We start from the raw sequence: 17147 nt of genomic DNA, 5'->3' as shown, positions 1-17147 counted from the left end.
GGCGGGGCGGCCGCTGCTCGCCGGGATGATGCTCCCGGGGCCCGGGCAGCCCCCCGCCTTGCAGACCCCTGGGGGGAGGATGGAGGCGGGTATCGGCGTGGAGACGGGAATGGGGATGAGGACGAGAAAAGGGATGGGGTCTCTTAAAGCACCCTGCAGAACTCCTTGAAACGAATTGGGTTTCGCTGTCGCGCTTAAATCCTACAAACGTGGCTGTCTTTGGGAGCAGATGCCTTTACTTTTTTACGAGTCTCTTGAAGTTGTAACATTCCTAATCGACAGCAGATCTCCACTGTGGAATAGCGCAGTGTATCCCCTGCGTGTCAGTGCTAACAGTGGTTTTGTATCCCGTTATTGGTATTAGGTTCCCCACCGTTACAAGTTGACATGATGCAAATTAGCAAGGGACATCATAAAAAAAAAAAAAAAAAAAAAAAAAAAAAAAAAAAAATCCGAGGATAAAGGTTTTGGAAGAGCATTATCCCTGTAACTTAAACACCAGATATTTAAACCAAATGCATTTAACAAGGCAGTTAACCTGAAACTTCAGTTCAATCGCCAGTGGGTTGACAAGTGCAAATATATTTATTTTTAAGAAATACGTAAATATCAGACAATACATTATCCAGGCAGCCTTCAACTACACCATCGAGTTATGCTCTGGGATAGAATTGTATCCCAACGACCTGCTTTGATTTTAAACTATTTCGCTTGGGAATCATTTATTGTGTCTCCCTCCCCGCCAGACGTTGAGATCTTTTACTGCCCTTTATTTATACGTTTAAGTATTTATTCAGGAATGATGGTCTCTGTAACTAGAAGTGCATTTTTTTAAAATTCTCTTAAACAGAGCACGTGCAGGTATCATTGTTGTTGCTATATTTACCATCTCAACTAATCTACTGTATTTCCAAAGAGAACAGCAATTTTTGGTTTATTAATACACGCACCCATCCCCAGCCATACAAAGAGAGAGATTCTTCCTTTGGGAACACAGAAATCTCTGGTTAGAAGAATATATCTCCGGTCTGTTTCTTGGCTTAGGAGATCCTATATTCGTGTTCTGACAACAGAACTTGAAAACTACTTTTGAAAAGGCAAATTTATTCGAAGGCATCGGCTTACAGCGTCGGCCACAGGATCACAGTCTTGACATTTCTGCCCCTAAAATAGGAATAAAGCTATTAGCTTTTAGGGGGAGGAGAGAATAGAATAAAAGAAAAGAAAAAAGAAACAATATGAAAAGAGAGAGAAATGAAGAAGCTGTGATGGAAGAATGTCTTTGCTTCGCCTCTGCCTCTTAAAAATGCCGCTCTTCTTTTGCAAAAGAAGAGAATGAAAATCTGCTCGTCCGCCCAGCGCTGCTAGTGAAAAAACGTTGGACCCCAGACTCTTCCCCGAAATAGTGATGTTCTTGGGATGAAATGTCAGTGCTTAGGTTTATTTCGCCGCGCTGCCGTTGTGCTCATGAACACTTATTCTCCAGACTGATAACGCGATAGGCAGTTGCTTTCTTGTTTCTCTTTTGTTTGTTTGTTTGTTTGTTTCTCTGGAGAAGGGGAAAAAATCAGTGTAACAACAGCAGTGACATGAACAATAAAAATAACATGCGTACCGCTGAGCACGGTACCATGTTATCCTGATGGATCTGTCTCCGCCAGCGTATTATATTACCCTGGTTCTTCAGGACAATGTGATAGACCCAAGCAATTTTTTACCTCTTCAAGGATCTAAAAGAGTGTGAATGGATAGATGAATAGAAAAACAAATAAGCAAGGAGATTATGGTCTCAGGATTAATTATAAAGCATGTTTTACTCTTTCGAGGGCTGTTTTGCTTTGCCTGGTTCACCCAAGTGGTCTGACCCTCCCCCCCGTCCTCCCTCCACCCCCCCCCCCCCCCCCGGATCTGCGCAGGGCTCCGCACACGGCTCCGCGGCTCCTGACACTCGGGGGATCCGCGGGACTCCGCACCCGCGGAAAGCCGCACCCGCGGAAAGCCCGTCCTGGGGCGGGGGAGGACAGGAGCGAGCTCGGGGGAGCCGGGACGGCCAGCGGCGCCCGGGCGCGGAGCCCGGCGGGGATGCTGAGGTGGGGGGAGCGGGTCCGGTCCAGACTCCTCACAAGCATGCGGATCCCGGGGTACTCTCGGGGACGGCTCCAGAGAGCCGGACAATTTCCGACCCCCCTGAATCCTACCAGAGGGAGTAGATCCCTCCCTTCACATCCCCTCCTTTTTCTTCTTCCCCTTTTCTTTCTTCCTTTCCTTCTTTTTCCTTTTCTTTCTTTCTATCTCCCCGCCCGCTCTCTCCCTCCCTGGCAGCCCCCGGTGAGTCCTGCCTGGGGGCCTCGGCCCCTTCCCCGCATTTCGGCGGGGAGGGGCGCAGCGAAGCCGCCGGGGGCGGGCGGTGCTGCCCTGCGCTGCGGCGGGCCGGGCCGGCGCAGGCAGCGCGGCCGCGCAGAGGGGCTGGGGGCCGCCCGGGGGGCCGCTCCGCCGCGGGGGAGTTGCCCGGGAGAGGCTGCGGGCTCCAGAGGCGAAGGAGAGCGGGGCGGGTGGGGGGGAAAGAGGGGGGCGAGATCACACGTTTGCGGGCTGCGAGTTGTTGGCTGCCGCGGCGGCAGGAGAAGCGGATTGAAAAGTTGGTTCTTCCCAGCCAGAAACTTTCTCGCTGCGTGCGCATGCCCGGCGTCTGGTGGGAGGTTGAAGGGGGGAGCTGGGAGGGGGGGTTGAAATAAGGAGGAGGCTGGAGGGAAGGGATCGGTTCAGTCGGAGCGCGGCTACTGTAGGGCGCGTTTGCGCTCCGGCAGCCGCACCGCAGCCGCAGCCGCAGCCGCACCGCGCGGGCGGCAGCAGCGGCGGGGACGGCACCTCCGCGCCCAGCAGCGAGGCACCTGGACACCTGGCCCCGCGGCTCGCTCGGATCTGCCTGCCCCAGGCCGGAGGAGCAGTGGGGCGGGGTGGGGACAGAGCCGGGCCACCCCCCCCCCCCCGCCCGGGCCAGCAGAGACACTGACCTAGCGCAACCTTTTTATTATTATTTTATTATTTTTTATTATTTTATTTTATTATTTTATTTTATTTTACCAGCTCCAATTTAGCCCAGGATCTTTTAACTACTGCCAGCGGTGGAGCACAGATCGGGATTAGGTAAATAAAAAGAACAACTCATTTTGTTTGTTTTTTTTTTTTTTTTTTTTTTTGTTTTGTTTTGTTTTGCCAAGCCTCGGGGGTTGGGGTTATCGATCCAAACGCCTCCTTTTCGCTCTCTCCTTTCTTCCTCTCCTCCTATTCCTCCCACTATCTTCTGGACGGCGCAGAAGTGGGGGAATTCTGGTTCACGTGAGGAGGGCTATCCTCCTTGGGGAGGGCGGAAGGCCGAGGGAAGTCTTCACATGGGGCTTGGATATTTTGATGCTATTTAAAGATTTGTCTTCCCCTTTTAAAGTTGCTTATCCTCCCTTGCGGAGGAGCTGTGCTTTTAACCGAGCTAAAAATGACACATACGAGCTGCAACAAGAAGCCTGAATGTCCTTTGAGGAGTTGAACGTTCAGCTCTTTACTCTCCCTTTCTTTCCCTTCTTTTTCTTTACTTACATTTCTTTCTTATTTTTCTCTTTCTTTCTTTCCTTCTTTCTTTCTACTCCATTTTATACTCCATTTGTCGTGTTTAAGGTCCAGGTAGCCTTGTCTGTTTTCTCCCAAGGCCATAACAGAAATGAATCTGATGTTTGTATTTGTCTGAATGGAGCAACATATTTTTAGTGTAGGGAGAAACAGGGCTTCTCTCGAGGCTGAGCCTATAAAGTGTCAGTGCAAAGTCGAAGATTAGGGTATAGTTGTTATTTCTGGCTTTTGGGAGGGGAGCTATAAAAACCGAACGTTTGGAGAGGAGCGTAAAGCCGCGAGAACTGTCCGATAAGCTGCAGGCGGAGAAGGACGGTGAGAGCCGTGTCCCGGACAGGTGCACAGCGAGCCCAGTTTAGTGTATATGAAGCCAACGGAGAAAAAAGGGCCAGTTCCTAAAACAGAGACCGGCTCGGGAGGCCGCTGCGACGCGGTCTCGCCTCCCTGGGGCCGGGTGCGCGGTGGCCGCCGCGGCTGCGCTCGGGCCGCCAGGGCCGCGATGCGCCTCGCAGCCCTGCGCGCCCGGAGAGGGACCGGCGCAAGGCGCCTCCCGGCTGCGCCCCTCGCTCACGATCTGTGCGAGATGTGGCTGTGGGAAGCCGAGGGGTACCCAGGAGAGAAACCCTCCCTGCAGCCGGGAATCGCCCTTAGGAAGGGTGATTTATCCGGGTGCAGTGGAGGCACCTGGGATTTCTCGGGGTATAAATCGAGAATGAATCCTATATTCGGGGGCCTTTCAACACTCAGGAGGATAAAAAAATAATAAAAATTAAAAGAAAGAAAGCAAACTCCCAGACCAACCTGAAAACTTCTCCAGGGGGCGGTTGGTAGAGCCTGGCCGCTTCCGACCGCCCCCGCCGGACTCACCCGCGCTCGGCTCCCTCGCAGCGAGCCCAGCGCCGGGGTTGCGCTCTCTCCACGGCTCTCGTGGCCGCTGTCCCACTGGGATCCGAACCCAGGGATTTTTTTTTTTTTTTTTTGATTTTTTGGGAACAAAGGCTGCCCCAAGTAGTATAGCTGCAGCTGAACCCGGGTTATTGTTATTATTCCGAAGCTAAAGTCCGCCGCATTCATCAGCATTCGCAATGGTGGTCTGGCGAAACTTGTCAACACTGATTTCATGATAAAATGTGAATGATGATTTTATAAGGATTGAGTGGAGATATCCAAGGCACATGCTGACTGAGTCCTTCCAGTCCTCATTAATGTTAGCAATTAACTCTTTCACGCTCAATTAGTCCCGAATAAACCGGCTTTAATAGATTCTGCACACTTCATTAATACTTTGAATAAATCCATGTTGAACAATGTTGAACAGTTTATTCCTCAAGAGCATCACGCCCGAATAATGCGGAGCGAGCAAAAGGTCAATTTTATTCTCTTTGCAGTCAGTTTCTCAAACATAGATGAATTATAAGCTCTATTTCCTTGCTTAAACTGGTAGAAAATCTCCTTCCCGCAAAGGGGACAAAATAAGTAGCCGATCTGGGAGCGAAAAGTTACAGACTGATGAGATGCACTAGAAAGGAGACGGATACCAGACTTTAAAGGATTCAGAATAAAACAGGGGGACTTTTTTTGACAGATGAACCTGATTGCTGCAGTTTGAGGCTATCCCAAGAATGCAGCTTTTTATGCCCGCTACTTTATCATGTTTGTAAAAATAAGCAGCGTTCACAGGGTAATTTAGCTCCTCCATTCTCCCATGTGGAACTAATTAGCAAACCTCATTATTTATGAGTCAGGTATTTAATGTAACAAATATGCCTTTCAAAGGACACATCGGAAATTGATAATTCAAGGTAGAAAAGAAAAATACCTACTACTCACAGGATTACTTAAAAATCCGTTTAATTTCTCTTCATGCTATACTATCGGCAACACATTGGCTAGGTTTTTCTTTTCTGGTATATAATGGAGATAGAACATAATCTGGAAGGTTAAGATTACAACGGTCTTAAAACAATGGCAACTGGACAATAGCATTACCATATCTTCGAACAGGACAAAGGGTAAGAAAGCTGGAGACAGATGTAGTCTTTCAAGTTTATGATCCTATTTTGCAGGGTAAATTTATCTTGGCATGAGTGGGTTTTGTTTCAGTCAGAACACGAGTGATTTGTTCTTAATTACTCAGCGAGCAAGTTTATGTTAAAAAAGAAAATCTCGCACAGTTTTATTGTGATGGGGGAATTCAAGCAGAGAACTCACGGGGTCTTCTTCTTTGAAAAAATAAAAATAAAAATAAAGAAACCCCGATAACGATCTGTTTACATGAAGCAGAATTAAAGGTGGAGGTGACACCGAAATCAAAGAAACATTGATCTCTCTGCAGGCAAGCAGGAGAGGGGAGAGTTACTGCACTGTGAAATACTCGTTCGCTTTGATGTCCTGAAGAGAGGGGACTTCGCTGTGAAATACTCTGCTCTTCATATATATTTTTGACTATCCCAGTCGTACAGAGCAGAAGTGTAGCTTACATTTCTGGAAAACTGCCAAGAAACTTGTAGTAACGTGAGCACTCTGCTCTCACCTCCCCCTTTTCTTTTTCTTCTTCTATTTTCCTGTTTTTTTTCCTGCTTTCTTTTCTATTTTTTATTTTTTATTATTTTTGAAAAAAAGACGAAACTGCTCTAGCAAAAAACCAACAGGGACAATGAATGTTATTACGAGCCAGTTACATTTCTCCTTCTTTTCTGTCCCCCTTTTCATTTGGAAAATCGAAACAGAATTTTTTAAACTTTATCAACCATTTTCCCCCCAAATTTTCGTGGTAGAGTAATGGTTCTATATACCAAATAAAATGTCTAAGGATCTGAAGAAGTAGGGAGGGATAACCCCAGAAATGAACTCAGTTTGCAGTAGCATGTTTCATGCTTCAAAGATCTAGGAATACCTAATAGACATGTAGTCGTTGTGACATACTGAAACAGACATTTCAGGTATCTGGACAAGAGTATTTTCTGCATTGTTTGTTCTTGGGGTCATCGATCGAGGTATTTGTGCTGTGGAATGGTCACGCCTAGTGTATGGGCAGCACCAACAAAATAAAAAGTATTTCTCCAGTCAAAGAACAAAACAATCTGGTTGGTTGATCGGCCCATAAACAGTTAAAAAACAAAAAGAAAAAGAAAAAAAGAAAAGAAAAGGAGAAGGAGGGGAATGTAATGTGTGCATTTTTCAATCAGCCACTATTCAAAATGTGTCCAATTAAAAAAGGCAAAATGTCACACTCTCTTATTCTGGGTCATTGCGATGGAATTTCTCTAAGTTTTGGGTCTCTCTTCCTGCTGCTGATTTATGTAAAACAGTGTGAAAGGTGGACTGGTGTGTAGAGCTGCTCAGAGTGAGTTTCTCCTTCTCACACCCTCTTGGCCACAGCTCTTCAGTCCAGGCAGCAGCCCACAGATAAATCAGATTTGTTTCTCTGGTCATTAGGGCTCTTCCACCACCAGTTTTTCCCCCTCACCCTTGGTCTAGAGGAACAATTACTGATCTGTAGCACTTTGCTACCTCCTTTTCTCCAAAAAGGGCTTTACTCTTAATGTGGAAAAACACCCTGAACACCCAGGCCGAGCATTGGGGGACCCCATGGAGATCTTGTGGGGATCTTATGGGGATCCTAAGGAGGCCCTGTGGTGATTCTGTGGGGAACTTTGTGGATATGCTGAGGGCATCTTGAAGAGATCCTGTGGGAAACCTGCAAGGATCTTACAGGGCCCCTATGAGGACCCTGCAAGGATCCTGAAGGAACTCTGTGGGGATCTTGTTGGAATCCTACATGGTTCCTGCATGGTTCTTGGGGAGAAGGAGCCAAATGGGGGCAAACCTCACAGATTGCTAAGGGCAAGCATGTTACATGCTGTGGGCCATAGAGGAAGGAGGAGGCTCCCTGGGGTGCAGGGTTGCAGTGCCTCCAAACTCTGTGGGTGCTCTCTGACACCTACAAAAAGGGAGGTCTGCCTCCCTGCTACCAGCCTTCAAGAAGCATTTCCTGCCAAATGGTTAACAGCAGCCAGGGTGGTGTTGAGGGCTGAATTTGTGGGCAGGATCAGATACACCTCCATGTCCTGCTCTTCGGCAACACTCTTCCTCCACCTTGATGGGGGAATCTAGCCCCAAGGGGAGGCTGAGGGCTTGGCAGAACCCTGAAACACAGCAAAGCAATGGTGCCTGGCCCAGTGAAGGGCTGTGGCCCTGTGGCCCCTACTTGCCGCATCGGGCCCTGAAGGACTTGGCTTCTCTGGCTGATGGGCTGAGTGTCCTTGTGGGAAGAGTCTCCCCAGACCTTGCCTTTTTCCCTTTTGAAGAGCTCTAATTAAGCGGTTGCCTAGATTGGGACACGGGCTTGAAGCCAGATGCTTCCTCCTGGGGTAAGCAAATGGCACTTCAAATTTGTCATGAAGCTCAGCATTTTCCCCTTCTTTTTGCAGTAAAGAATGACATCCCCCCCATCTAACTTTTTCTTTTTCTTTTTTTTCTTTTTCTTTTTCTTTTTCTTTTTCTTTTTCTTTTTCTTTTTCTTTTTCTTTTTCTTTTTCTTTTTCTTTTTCTTTTTCTTTTTTTTTCTTTTTCTTTTTCTTTTTCTTTTTCTTTTTCCTTTTCCTTTTCCTTTTCCTTTTCCTTTTCCTTTTCCTTTTCTTTTTCTTTTTTTCTTTTTCTTTTTCTTTTTCTTTTTCTTTTTCTTTTTCTTTTTCTTTTTCTTGCTTTTTTTGAAAGAGGGAGGACGAGCAGCTCTGAGTACCCAATTCCCCCACGATCCAAGAGGCAGAAGCATAGCTAAGCCCAGGCCCCAGGGAGGTGTGCAACCCAGGGACAGCAAGACCTACACATTCCCTCCCTGCATCACCTCAAAGGTCAGGGCTGAAGGTGGTTTCAGCAGAAAGAACCAGTGGGCAGTGGCCTACCATTTTGAAAAAGCTGCATATCCATACAGAGAAGGATCTTAAACTGCCTGGGAGAGCCCTGAGCTTTGAGATCCAAAATAATGTCTCATACTGTTCCTGCACAAAGGGTAATCAGAGGCCTGTACAGCACAGGGATGCTGTTGGAAGAGTGAATGGTTGTTGTGAATGGTTGTTGATGAAGTATATGCTGTGTGGGGGGAGAGGAGAAGAAGGAGGATCTGGAAGCTTGTGGGGTACCCTTCCAAGTAAAAGGCAGTCTCCTTCCATGGCATTGGAGAGGTGGACTAGGGAGGGATGAGATGAGAAATTTCCTTTGCTTGTGTCTCTCTATAAATCCACCTCTCCCTCTTCTGCCCCTCCATCATTTTTTTTTCCAGATCTTTTCCTCCCCTGCTCCCAAGATATTCCTTCTGAGCAGCCACCATGGGAAGTAAGACCCTGCCGGCCCCAGTGCCTATCCACCCTTCCCTCCAGCTCACCAACTACTCTTTCTTGCAAGCGTTCAACGGGCTGCCTGCCGTGCCCTCTGACCACCTCTCCAACCTCTATGGCTTCAGTGCCTTGCACGCCGTACACCTGCATCAGTGGACTTTGGGGTACCCAGCCATGCATCTGCCACGTTCCTCCTTCTCCAAGGTGCCCAGTGTGTCAAGCCTGGTGGATGCACGGTTCCAGCTGCCCACCTTCCCACTTTTCCCACATGTCATCCAGCCCAAGCAAGAGGCTACCAATGTGACCCTCAAAGCTAAGCCCCGCTTCGACTTTGCCAACTTAGCAGTGGCCGCCACACAAGAGGACCACTCTAAACTGGGACAAGTGGACAGCCAGGGCTCCCCACCAGGGCTGGGCTCTTTGCTTGAGGTAACTAAACTCTCTCCAGAGAAGAAACCCACACGGGGAAGGTTACCATCCAAAACCAAGAAGGAATTTGTGTGTAAATTCTGTGGTAGGCACTTCACCAAGTCCTACAACCTTTTGATCCATGAAAGAACCCACACTGATGAACGGCCTTACACATGTGACATTTGCCACAAGGCCTTCAGAAGACAAGATCACCTAAGAGATCACAGGTAACCATTCTTTTCCCCCCCCTGTCCCTTCTTTGTCATGAATCTGTACTCTCTCAGTTGCCAAGCTACTGTCATGAAGGTGCTTATAAGAAAGGTCATGTCCCGAGTCAGCAGGAGATGTTCCCTTCAGGCTTTCTTTTGCCCAGTTAACTCACTTTGGAAGATAAGCTTGTTGAATTCACCCACCCTGAAAACAGCTTGCATGGGCTACTAGCTTATATAGACATTTTCAACCTCAGTTTGCACCATCTTGCTTGGGCTGCCCTTGTGATTGTTCAGAACTGTCATGAAGACATGTGGCCTACTGACCATGAGGTTCTCTAACCCTTTATTTCTGTGAACAGCACTCTTGTAAGCTTCCTACATCCTCTTCTCTTCTTGCTCTCTCTCTCTCTCTCTCACACACACAAATGATTGCTGGAGTGTCACCCTCCAGTAGTCTTGGCCTTAGGAACTGGTGTGAAAGGCTCTAGGGTGGTCCGAGTAAGTCCCTGGGCAGGTAGATCACTGTTGAATTCAGGCTGGTTATTTTGACATTTCCATTTTATTTTTCTCTCTAGATACATACATTCTAAAGAAAAGCCTTTTAAGTGTCAAGAATGCGGGAAAGGATTTTGCCAGTCCAGAACGCTAGCCGTCCACAAGACACTGCACACGCAAGTAAAGGAACTGAAACCTGCCAAGCTTAAGTGTTGAATCTCCAGCTTCTATGAACATTTCTTCCTCTTCAGATTTTATACCAAAACTAGAACAGAAACAAAACTGCCAGGATGGGAGCATTGAACTTTGTGTTCTATTTTCGTTTGTACTTAAAAATGAGCAAAATCCCGCCAAGCAACTATTGTCTTAAGTTGTGGGTGAAAAAATATTTTGTGTTTAAAACATACATGAATGACATGGAAGTGCTAGATGACTTGTGTGGCTTTGATAAATTTTATGCCAAAAGGTGGTGCTCACGTGTTGGACAGGAATCTCATTAAAAAAAAAAATACCACCCCCCAACATCCCAAGAAAAAAACTCAAAATTGTAGCTTCTGAAAGTATTACTTTTTAAAAAATCTCTTATTTTATACTTTTTTTTTGACTGTATAAAGCTTCTTACTTTTAAACTTCAGGAAATACAGAGAGTTCCAGAAGACGATTAAGAACTGAAATGGTGGTTTCTCGTCCCGGCACCATTAGGACAAGGAGAAAGGCAACTCGCAAATTTTTTTGCTAGTTTGGTGTCTTAAAAGGAGAAGAAAAATAAGTTTTGGAAATGACCTAAATCTCTCAAGTTGGGAGTCCTACTGTGCGCTAGAAAACACATCTAAATCTTAGATCTGCAGGTCCCCTATATTGATAAATACACACACAGGGACAAATCAGTGCTCGTGGGACATGGAGACCTTGTTTTTGCCTTGTGGTCTAGTGTGCTGGAAGAAGGTTTGTCTGTAACTTGTGGATTTATTAAAAAAAAAAAAGGAAAAAAAATATGGCAATACATCAGATTGATGGTATGCACAAAGTGATTTTAGTGGTACTTTAAAATCTGCGTGTGTCCTCATGAGAGAGAACAAATCTCAACCTGAGAGTTTTGTTTTTTTTTTTTTTTTTTTTTTTTTAAGCTGGCTTTCTGAACAGTGTATTCAAATTAAGAGACATTCCAATAATTTTTGTTTATTAAAAAAAAAGTTGTATGGCTGTTTGGCACTTTATGCTGATTATTGGTAATTGACATTTATCACTGGATTGTGTGTGTTTTTTAAAGTATTAAAATAAATTGTTATTTTACAGGCAAGTCTGCGTGGACTACATGTGCTCATTTGTTTTCTGATATCTTCTCTAGTAAATCTTCTCCGTCAATTTTCAGAACTTTTTTTTCGAATTTACTTAGTGTTTCCTCAGTGCTTTTTTTTAACCAACCTTGAAAAATCCAGTTCTATCCTTTATCTATAGGCTCCCTTCTCCCTTTTCCTTTTTCTTTTAATTTCTTTTCTCTTTTTTTATATATGTTTTTTTCTTTTTTAAGGCTGACAAAAGTAAACAGATCTGCAGGGAATCAAATAATTTTGTTGCTAGTGTGGAAAAAAAATCGTCTTGGGTAACTAAATCTTGGGTATTAGCAGATAAGATTAGGTGTCAGAAGTGTTATAAAACAAATCAGATGACTAATGGGCAAACTGTTGCTGTTCTCACAGCCCGAAGGCACTGCAGGAGAAGCCGCTTTCGCACCCCCTTCTCTTCGCTTGTCAGGAGTGTGTATTTATCAATCGCATCTTCGCCCAGTTCAGCGCTGATCTGGGCGGCCTTTGATTCCCGGCAGCTGTCTTAGATCAGAGATGTTTATTCCACTGAGAAACCGCCTTGGATCGAGACGGGGGAGAGAGCTCGGAGCGGGGGGATCCGCCTGAGGCTTTGAAGCTCCTCTTGCTTTCTTTTCTAGTCTTCTCGGCAAACCCCAAACCCTCTTCCCCCATGACAAGTCAGTGCTCCGGCGTGAAAGCCTCCTGCAGTGCGACACATCCGAAATAAGAGGGGACATAACCCCGCGGCACTTGCGTTTCTAAAATGTGGATGCTTGGCTCCGCAAGCCAATCGGTCCAAAGCGGTTCCTTTCCCTCTTTCTAGCTCTGCTTTTAGAAAACACTTCTTTATTTGGTCAAGAAATCCTATGAGTGGCAGGAGAAAGAGCGATGCAGTTATTAATATAAGGATGGCGGGGGGAGAAACCTCTCTCCCTCTATTTATTGGACACGAATTCGAGCGCATCGTAGGTAATTAAAGGCACTTGCCGGCCGGGTTGTAGAGTCTACCTTCACCTTGGAGAGCGCAGGGTGCTAGGATGACGCACCCAGCTCCGGAGGCTGAGGAAAGCGACAGAGTTTGAAGGTGGCTTGGTTTTACTTTGCTTCCCATCCCCCTACTCTCCTTCCTCTCAGCGTAAAGACTTTTGGTTGTGTGTTAAAAGGCATCTGAGAACTGTCTCGGGATAAGTAAGGAGTGGGGGGAAATTGCCCAAGCCTATAGGAAGGCTGGACTGAACCTTCGCACCTCGACAGCGGCTGGCGCGGAGCTCCGCGCAGAGCCCGCCGGAGCAAGCAGAAGCCTTTCCAGGCGCTGGCGTCGCGTTGCGGAGCCAAACTGGGCTGCGTTTGCCTGTCGGCCCCTCTCGGGAGGGGGGGGGGGCATTTTTTTGCTGCCTCTGAGGGTCCCCCCCGCTTGGCTGCACCGCCCTGCGCAAACCCAGCGAGGCGGCCGGCGCGGGCCGCTGCCAGAGCCGCTCTCCGCGGAGAAGGCCGCCCGCCCCCGGCAGCGCGCGGGGCCGCCCCGGCTGCCGCCGCCGGCGCACGCGGCCGCGGCGGGGGCACCGCGCCCCGCGCCTCTCCGCCGAGGCACCCGCCGCCCGGCACTGACATGGCGCTTGCTGCCGGTCCAAGGACCGGCTGGCTGCCTCCTCGCGTTGCCTTTTTTATAAAAGGAGCCGCAGAGAAAATCCCAGGGAAACCTCTCCCGCAGCCTCCTCACGTCGTTCACGGCAGAGTAAGTGAACAGGGATGCTCGCGGTGTCTGGTCGCGGAGCGGGGAGGCGAAAGGCTGTGTCGCTTGGAGCCAGTGATTTTTTAAGGGTCGTGACTACGAGGTGGATCCAAAGCGGGGAGGAGCGGGGCGGGGGGGGAGGGGGGTTAGTGGTGTAGGGTAGGTCATTCCACTGAGGAGTTCCCACGGTCGCTTCACCATCTCCTTATCACCGCGATAACGAAACACCCGTGGCGAGGTAAGAAATCGCGTCGGTCATCGGTTCCTGGGAACCATTATAACCGCAGGGTCGTGAAGGTGGAGAAACCTCTCCTCCCAGTTGGGCATGAAATGCGTTTCATTTATAGGACTGAAGCCTGGTGATCTGCCTGCCAAGAATTTCCCTGAACATATACCCTTATATGAAACAAAAAACAAAACAGAACTGACACAATCGGAATTACAGATGTATTAAAACCAAGTGGGAATAAGGAGCACGGGAGGGCACACACAGCCTCTTAACGTCGTTTATACTATATATATATGTTTATCTATATGTGCATGTATTTCCTCTCACAAGAAGGCCACTTTATTCCCCTTGCAAACAAAGGATATCGCTCTGATCGTGCTGTAAGCTCTGCACTGGTGAATAGTTCGCCTGTTCGCTCCTTTTATTTATTTTTTGATTTTTTTTTTTATTTTGCTAGGCAGTGTCAGGGTGGTGATTCCAAGGAAAGCAAAGAAGAGATGAAATTATGTCAGTCAGAGGAGATAAGCCTTATTATCCCCCAAATAAATGAAGGGACTCAGATAGGAAATGTACCATTTCCAATCAGGATTGTAAATAATTTAAATAATTAACGTTTTTCTCTTTCTTTTTCTCTTTCTTTTTCTCTCTCTTTCTTTTTCTCTTTTTCTCTTTTTCTCTTTCTTTTTCTCTTTTTCTCTTTTTCTCTTTCTTTTTCTCTTTTTGCATATGTGTTAATCTGACATTCATGTAGTGAATAAAACTTACTTAGGCCCCTCTCTGCCAGTTGAGAGTTGATTCTGTTTTCGCAGTTGCTTTAAATTTTATATTTTCATCATAAAAATATCACTGAATGAGAATGTAGGTGTAAAAACCAGGACACCTGACTCCAGTTGTCTATTTCTAAAAAGATTTACAAGGATTTTTTTTTTTTTTTTTTTACTTTTTTTTTTAAAAAAGCCATTTCCAGTCACAGGAGAAAATGTAAAGATGTCTTGTCATCTCTCTCTCTCTCTCTCTTTTCCTTTGCATTCCAGTCATTCTTTTTCTCCCATAAAATGTTAATACTCTAAAAGAGCCTGATTCTGCACAGCCTGCTCAGGCTGTTTTTTTGTTGTATGCGGGAAGAAGTCCTGTCAGATGGGGTCTTCAGCGAACATCCGAGAAGCAGAGCAAAAGCCTCCCTGAGACTGTATACTGGAACAACAAATGGTTACTTCTCAGCTGTGGATTACATGTGCCTTTGAAGAAGGATCAGAAATCATTTTTTTTTAAGGATCTGCATGAGTAGTATATTAATCCCCGTTTCCCCGGGAATTGATTAAGCCCAGCTTCCCAGTATGGCTACAGACAATGCTGATATGGTTGGGGCAGGGAGAAGTGAGATGATGAACAGAGAGGGAAATTATAAAGATATTACAGGAATACATGGCCTTCCTGGCTGCAAGTCATAAGTGCTTGAGTTTCAGTACCTCCTCTGCTTCTGCCACCATATGAAACAAATCACATCAGCTCCCTGTTTTGGTTTCTTCATTTGTAAAATGGGAATAATGCTGCTGCTTTTCCTCCCCAGAGGACTGGAGCACTCATGTGCATAAACTGCTGCTGGATACAGTGAGTCCTGTTCTACTGTAGTGAAATAAGCTATTCAGATTCACACCTGGGCAGCTGAGAGCAGTGGCCAATCTAGGAGGTTTAATAGAGTGTATAAGACAAGTTTGTATTCATGTGTAATTCTTTTTAATCTCTAGCAAATCTGTTGAGAGATGGAGCCCTAGAGCCCAGCATGCATTTTTTCCCTACATTCCTATCTGATGACTAAACAGCAGGAATGGCATGGGCCAAATTCAGCCGTGGTGAGACTTCAATGACATCAGTCATCTTTACAGGAGCTTTTTGAATGAAGTCAATTGGGTTTTATGAGGACTGAATTTGGGCACACACGAATTAAACTGCTCAGAGAGCTGCAGCAGCAAAGGAAGATTTCTTTGTCTTCAAATTATTTCTTAGGCTGGAAGAGACAAGTTAAGCCATTGACCTGTTTTACACAGTCAAGTTTACCTTATTTAAGCTCAAGGAGCAGCTGAAGTGTGCTCAGCACCCATCAGAGCACAGAAAAGACCTCAGTTGCCTCAAAATGCTTATAGCTTTAGATGAAACTTTGCATTTGTCCATGCCGTTCTGAGTAGCACCATGCCATGAATACCCAGCAGACATGTTTACGTGACACAGGGCAGCACTCTGCAGGAACATTGGCATGAAGCCTGCAAGCAGAATAGTGGCCTCAGCACAGTGTTCTGCTGTGCACAGAGCTGTTTAGCTCTACCCTTTATAAGGCGTAGTTATTCCAGAATTGGTGTCATGCTCATATCTCCCTTTAGACAGCTATCTGGGACTATATTTCAGTTATACCTGATGAAAACATGGGCTATCACCAAGGGAAATTTTCCTTCCTCCCCTTGTTACCCTTAGCGGCTGGTGCTCACTCTCCCTTGATCCCTTGTGCTGGTGCTAGTACTCCTGTTAGTGAAGCAAGGAGCTGAATTTGGGAAGTAATCTGTCTGACCTATCCGAAGGAACTGGTTTGCAGCAAGCTCAGATCTTCCTCTAGAGGAGCTTTCTCTCTGTTGACCATACAAAGAACTTAGACCTGCTTAGATCAGCTGCTGAAGCCTTAGATGACTCATATGAGGTAAGACCAATTTTTCTGCATGTGACCTTTTCAAACATATCCATTACTTGGCTTACAGTTTAAGGCCTTTTAGTATATACTGATTCTATTTTCTTTAGCATTTAATTGTCACCAATACTGCAACTTTGAATGGGACATGACCACAGGCAAAGGGCAAATCAGGGAAAATTATTAAAGTAACAGAACTATTGATTACTTAACTATTCCACTGTGAGCAACAAAATAGCCTTGATCTTCTGTATAATACATGCCAGTAATTTGTAAATATCCAGGCTTTTGCCACATAGTTTGTATAGTGAAAGGCATCAGATTTTTCCTTTTCTGTGAGAGAACACTAAAATTTGTGTTTGCCTCTGAGCAGAATTTTGCAGAGATTTTTTTTTCTTGATTTACAAGATCCAAGTGACAATAAGGTTCCTATTTCTTTTGGTAAAGCCTTTCAGTGATGGTCACTGTCATGATATTAAGAGATTGTATCCTATTTCTCATACAGATCTGTATATATCCAAATTAAACTGATCATCTGAGAGTACTTCTCTGAGTGTATTCTTTCTCATACATTCTTCCCAACACATTTTTAATGCTTTATTCTATGGTCATTTTGGAATCAGAGTTAAGATGGAAAAGTCGAGGAGGTATTTACATGGATAATACTGGGGACTTGGTGCGTAAGTCTAAAGAACTATGTCAGAATTTGAAATATGTATGTGTACACACACATTTACCTTTTCACAGTTTTCCTAATTCCAGAATCACTATATAATTGAGAAATGTTATTTATCAGCATGCTTTCATTTTATCAGTCAAATCCACAGTTTGAAAAATGTGTCTGGATTTTTTGGCTGCAGTAATTTTACTGGAGTCTGATATTGCACCATGTATTCAAAAATGTTAATATTGATAATATTATTATTGACACAGCAGCTATTGAAAAAAAAAATAAAACAAAACAAGTCTAATCAGTCACAGCAATTATCCAAAGTTTGTCCACAAATCTTTACACGACTAATCAGGTAAAAGACCTGCAGGCTGTATTGATTCTACTTTCTGATTTTTCTTCTAAAGAGTGACTCAGCTTTAACAGTTAAAGAACTATATAGTTAAGCTAG

The 17147-nt window shown here is 45.6% G+C and overlaps 1 protein-coding gene and 1 long non-coding RNA gene across 6 annotated transcripts in view; both read left to right on the top strand.

Annotated features, from left to right (window-relative positions):
* Window positions 1–2771: 2771 nt before the first annotated feature.
* On the top strand, window positions 2772–11334 carry OSR1 (odd-skipped related transcription factor 1). Its single transcript, XM_062571174.1, has 3 exons — window positions 2772–3147; window positions 8909–9601; window positions 10162–11334. The coding sequence occupies exons 2-3, from the start codon at window positions 8955–8957 to the stop codon at window positions 10295–10297; spliced, it is 783 nt and encodes a 260-aa protein (XP_062427158.1). The 5' UTR covers window positions 2772–3147; window positions 8909–8954; the 3' UTR covers window positions 10298–11334.
* A 1659-nt stretch (window positions 11335–12993) lies between these two features.
* The window catches only part of LOC134137991 (uncharacterized), a 49068-nt gene continuing 44914 nt past the window's right edge, over window positions 12994–17147 (top strand). For 4 of the 5 annotated variants that reach the window (XR_009957791.1, XR_009957792.1, XR_009957790.1 and 1 more), the window contains exon 1: window positions 15700–16038. This is a non-coding gene — a long non-coding RNA (uncharacterized LOC134137991). Of the gene's footprint in view, window positions 13124–15699; window positions 16039–17147 lie in introns of those variants that run through there. The other variant, XR_009957794.1, reaches the window with a different exon arrangement.

Source organism: Rhea pennata, chromosome 3 (assembly GCF_028389875.1).
Source record: "Rhea pennata isolate bPtePen1 chromosome 3, bPtePen1.pri, whole genome shotgun sequence".
In the NCBI taxonomy this organism is placed as follows: Eukaryota; Metazoa; Chordata; class Aves; order Rheiformes; family Rheidae; genus Rhea; species Rhea pennata.
This window is presented reverse-complemented; position numbering and strand designations above follow the sequence as displayed.

What these genes read in the sequence shown, in the direction of transcription:
- OSR1 (XM_062571174.1), top strand. Translation starts at nt 8,955, where the DNA reads ATGGGAAGTAAGACCCTGCCGGCCCCAGTGCCTATCCACCCTTCCCTC. An exon ending in GATCACCTAAGAGATCACAG is followed by an intron (nt 9,602 to 10,161) that starts GTAACCATTCTT and finishes TTTTCTCTCTAG; the next exon opens with ATACATACATTCTAAAGAAA.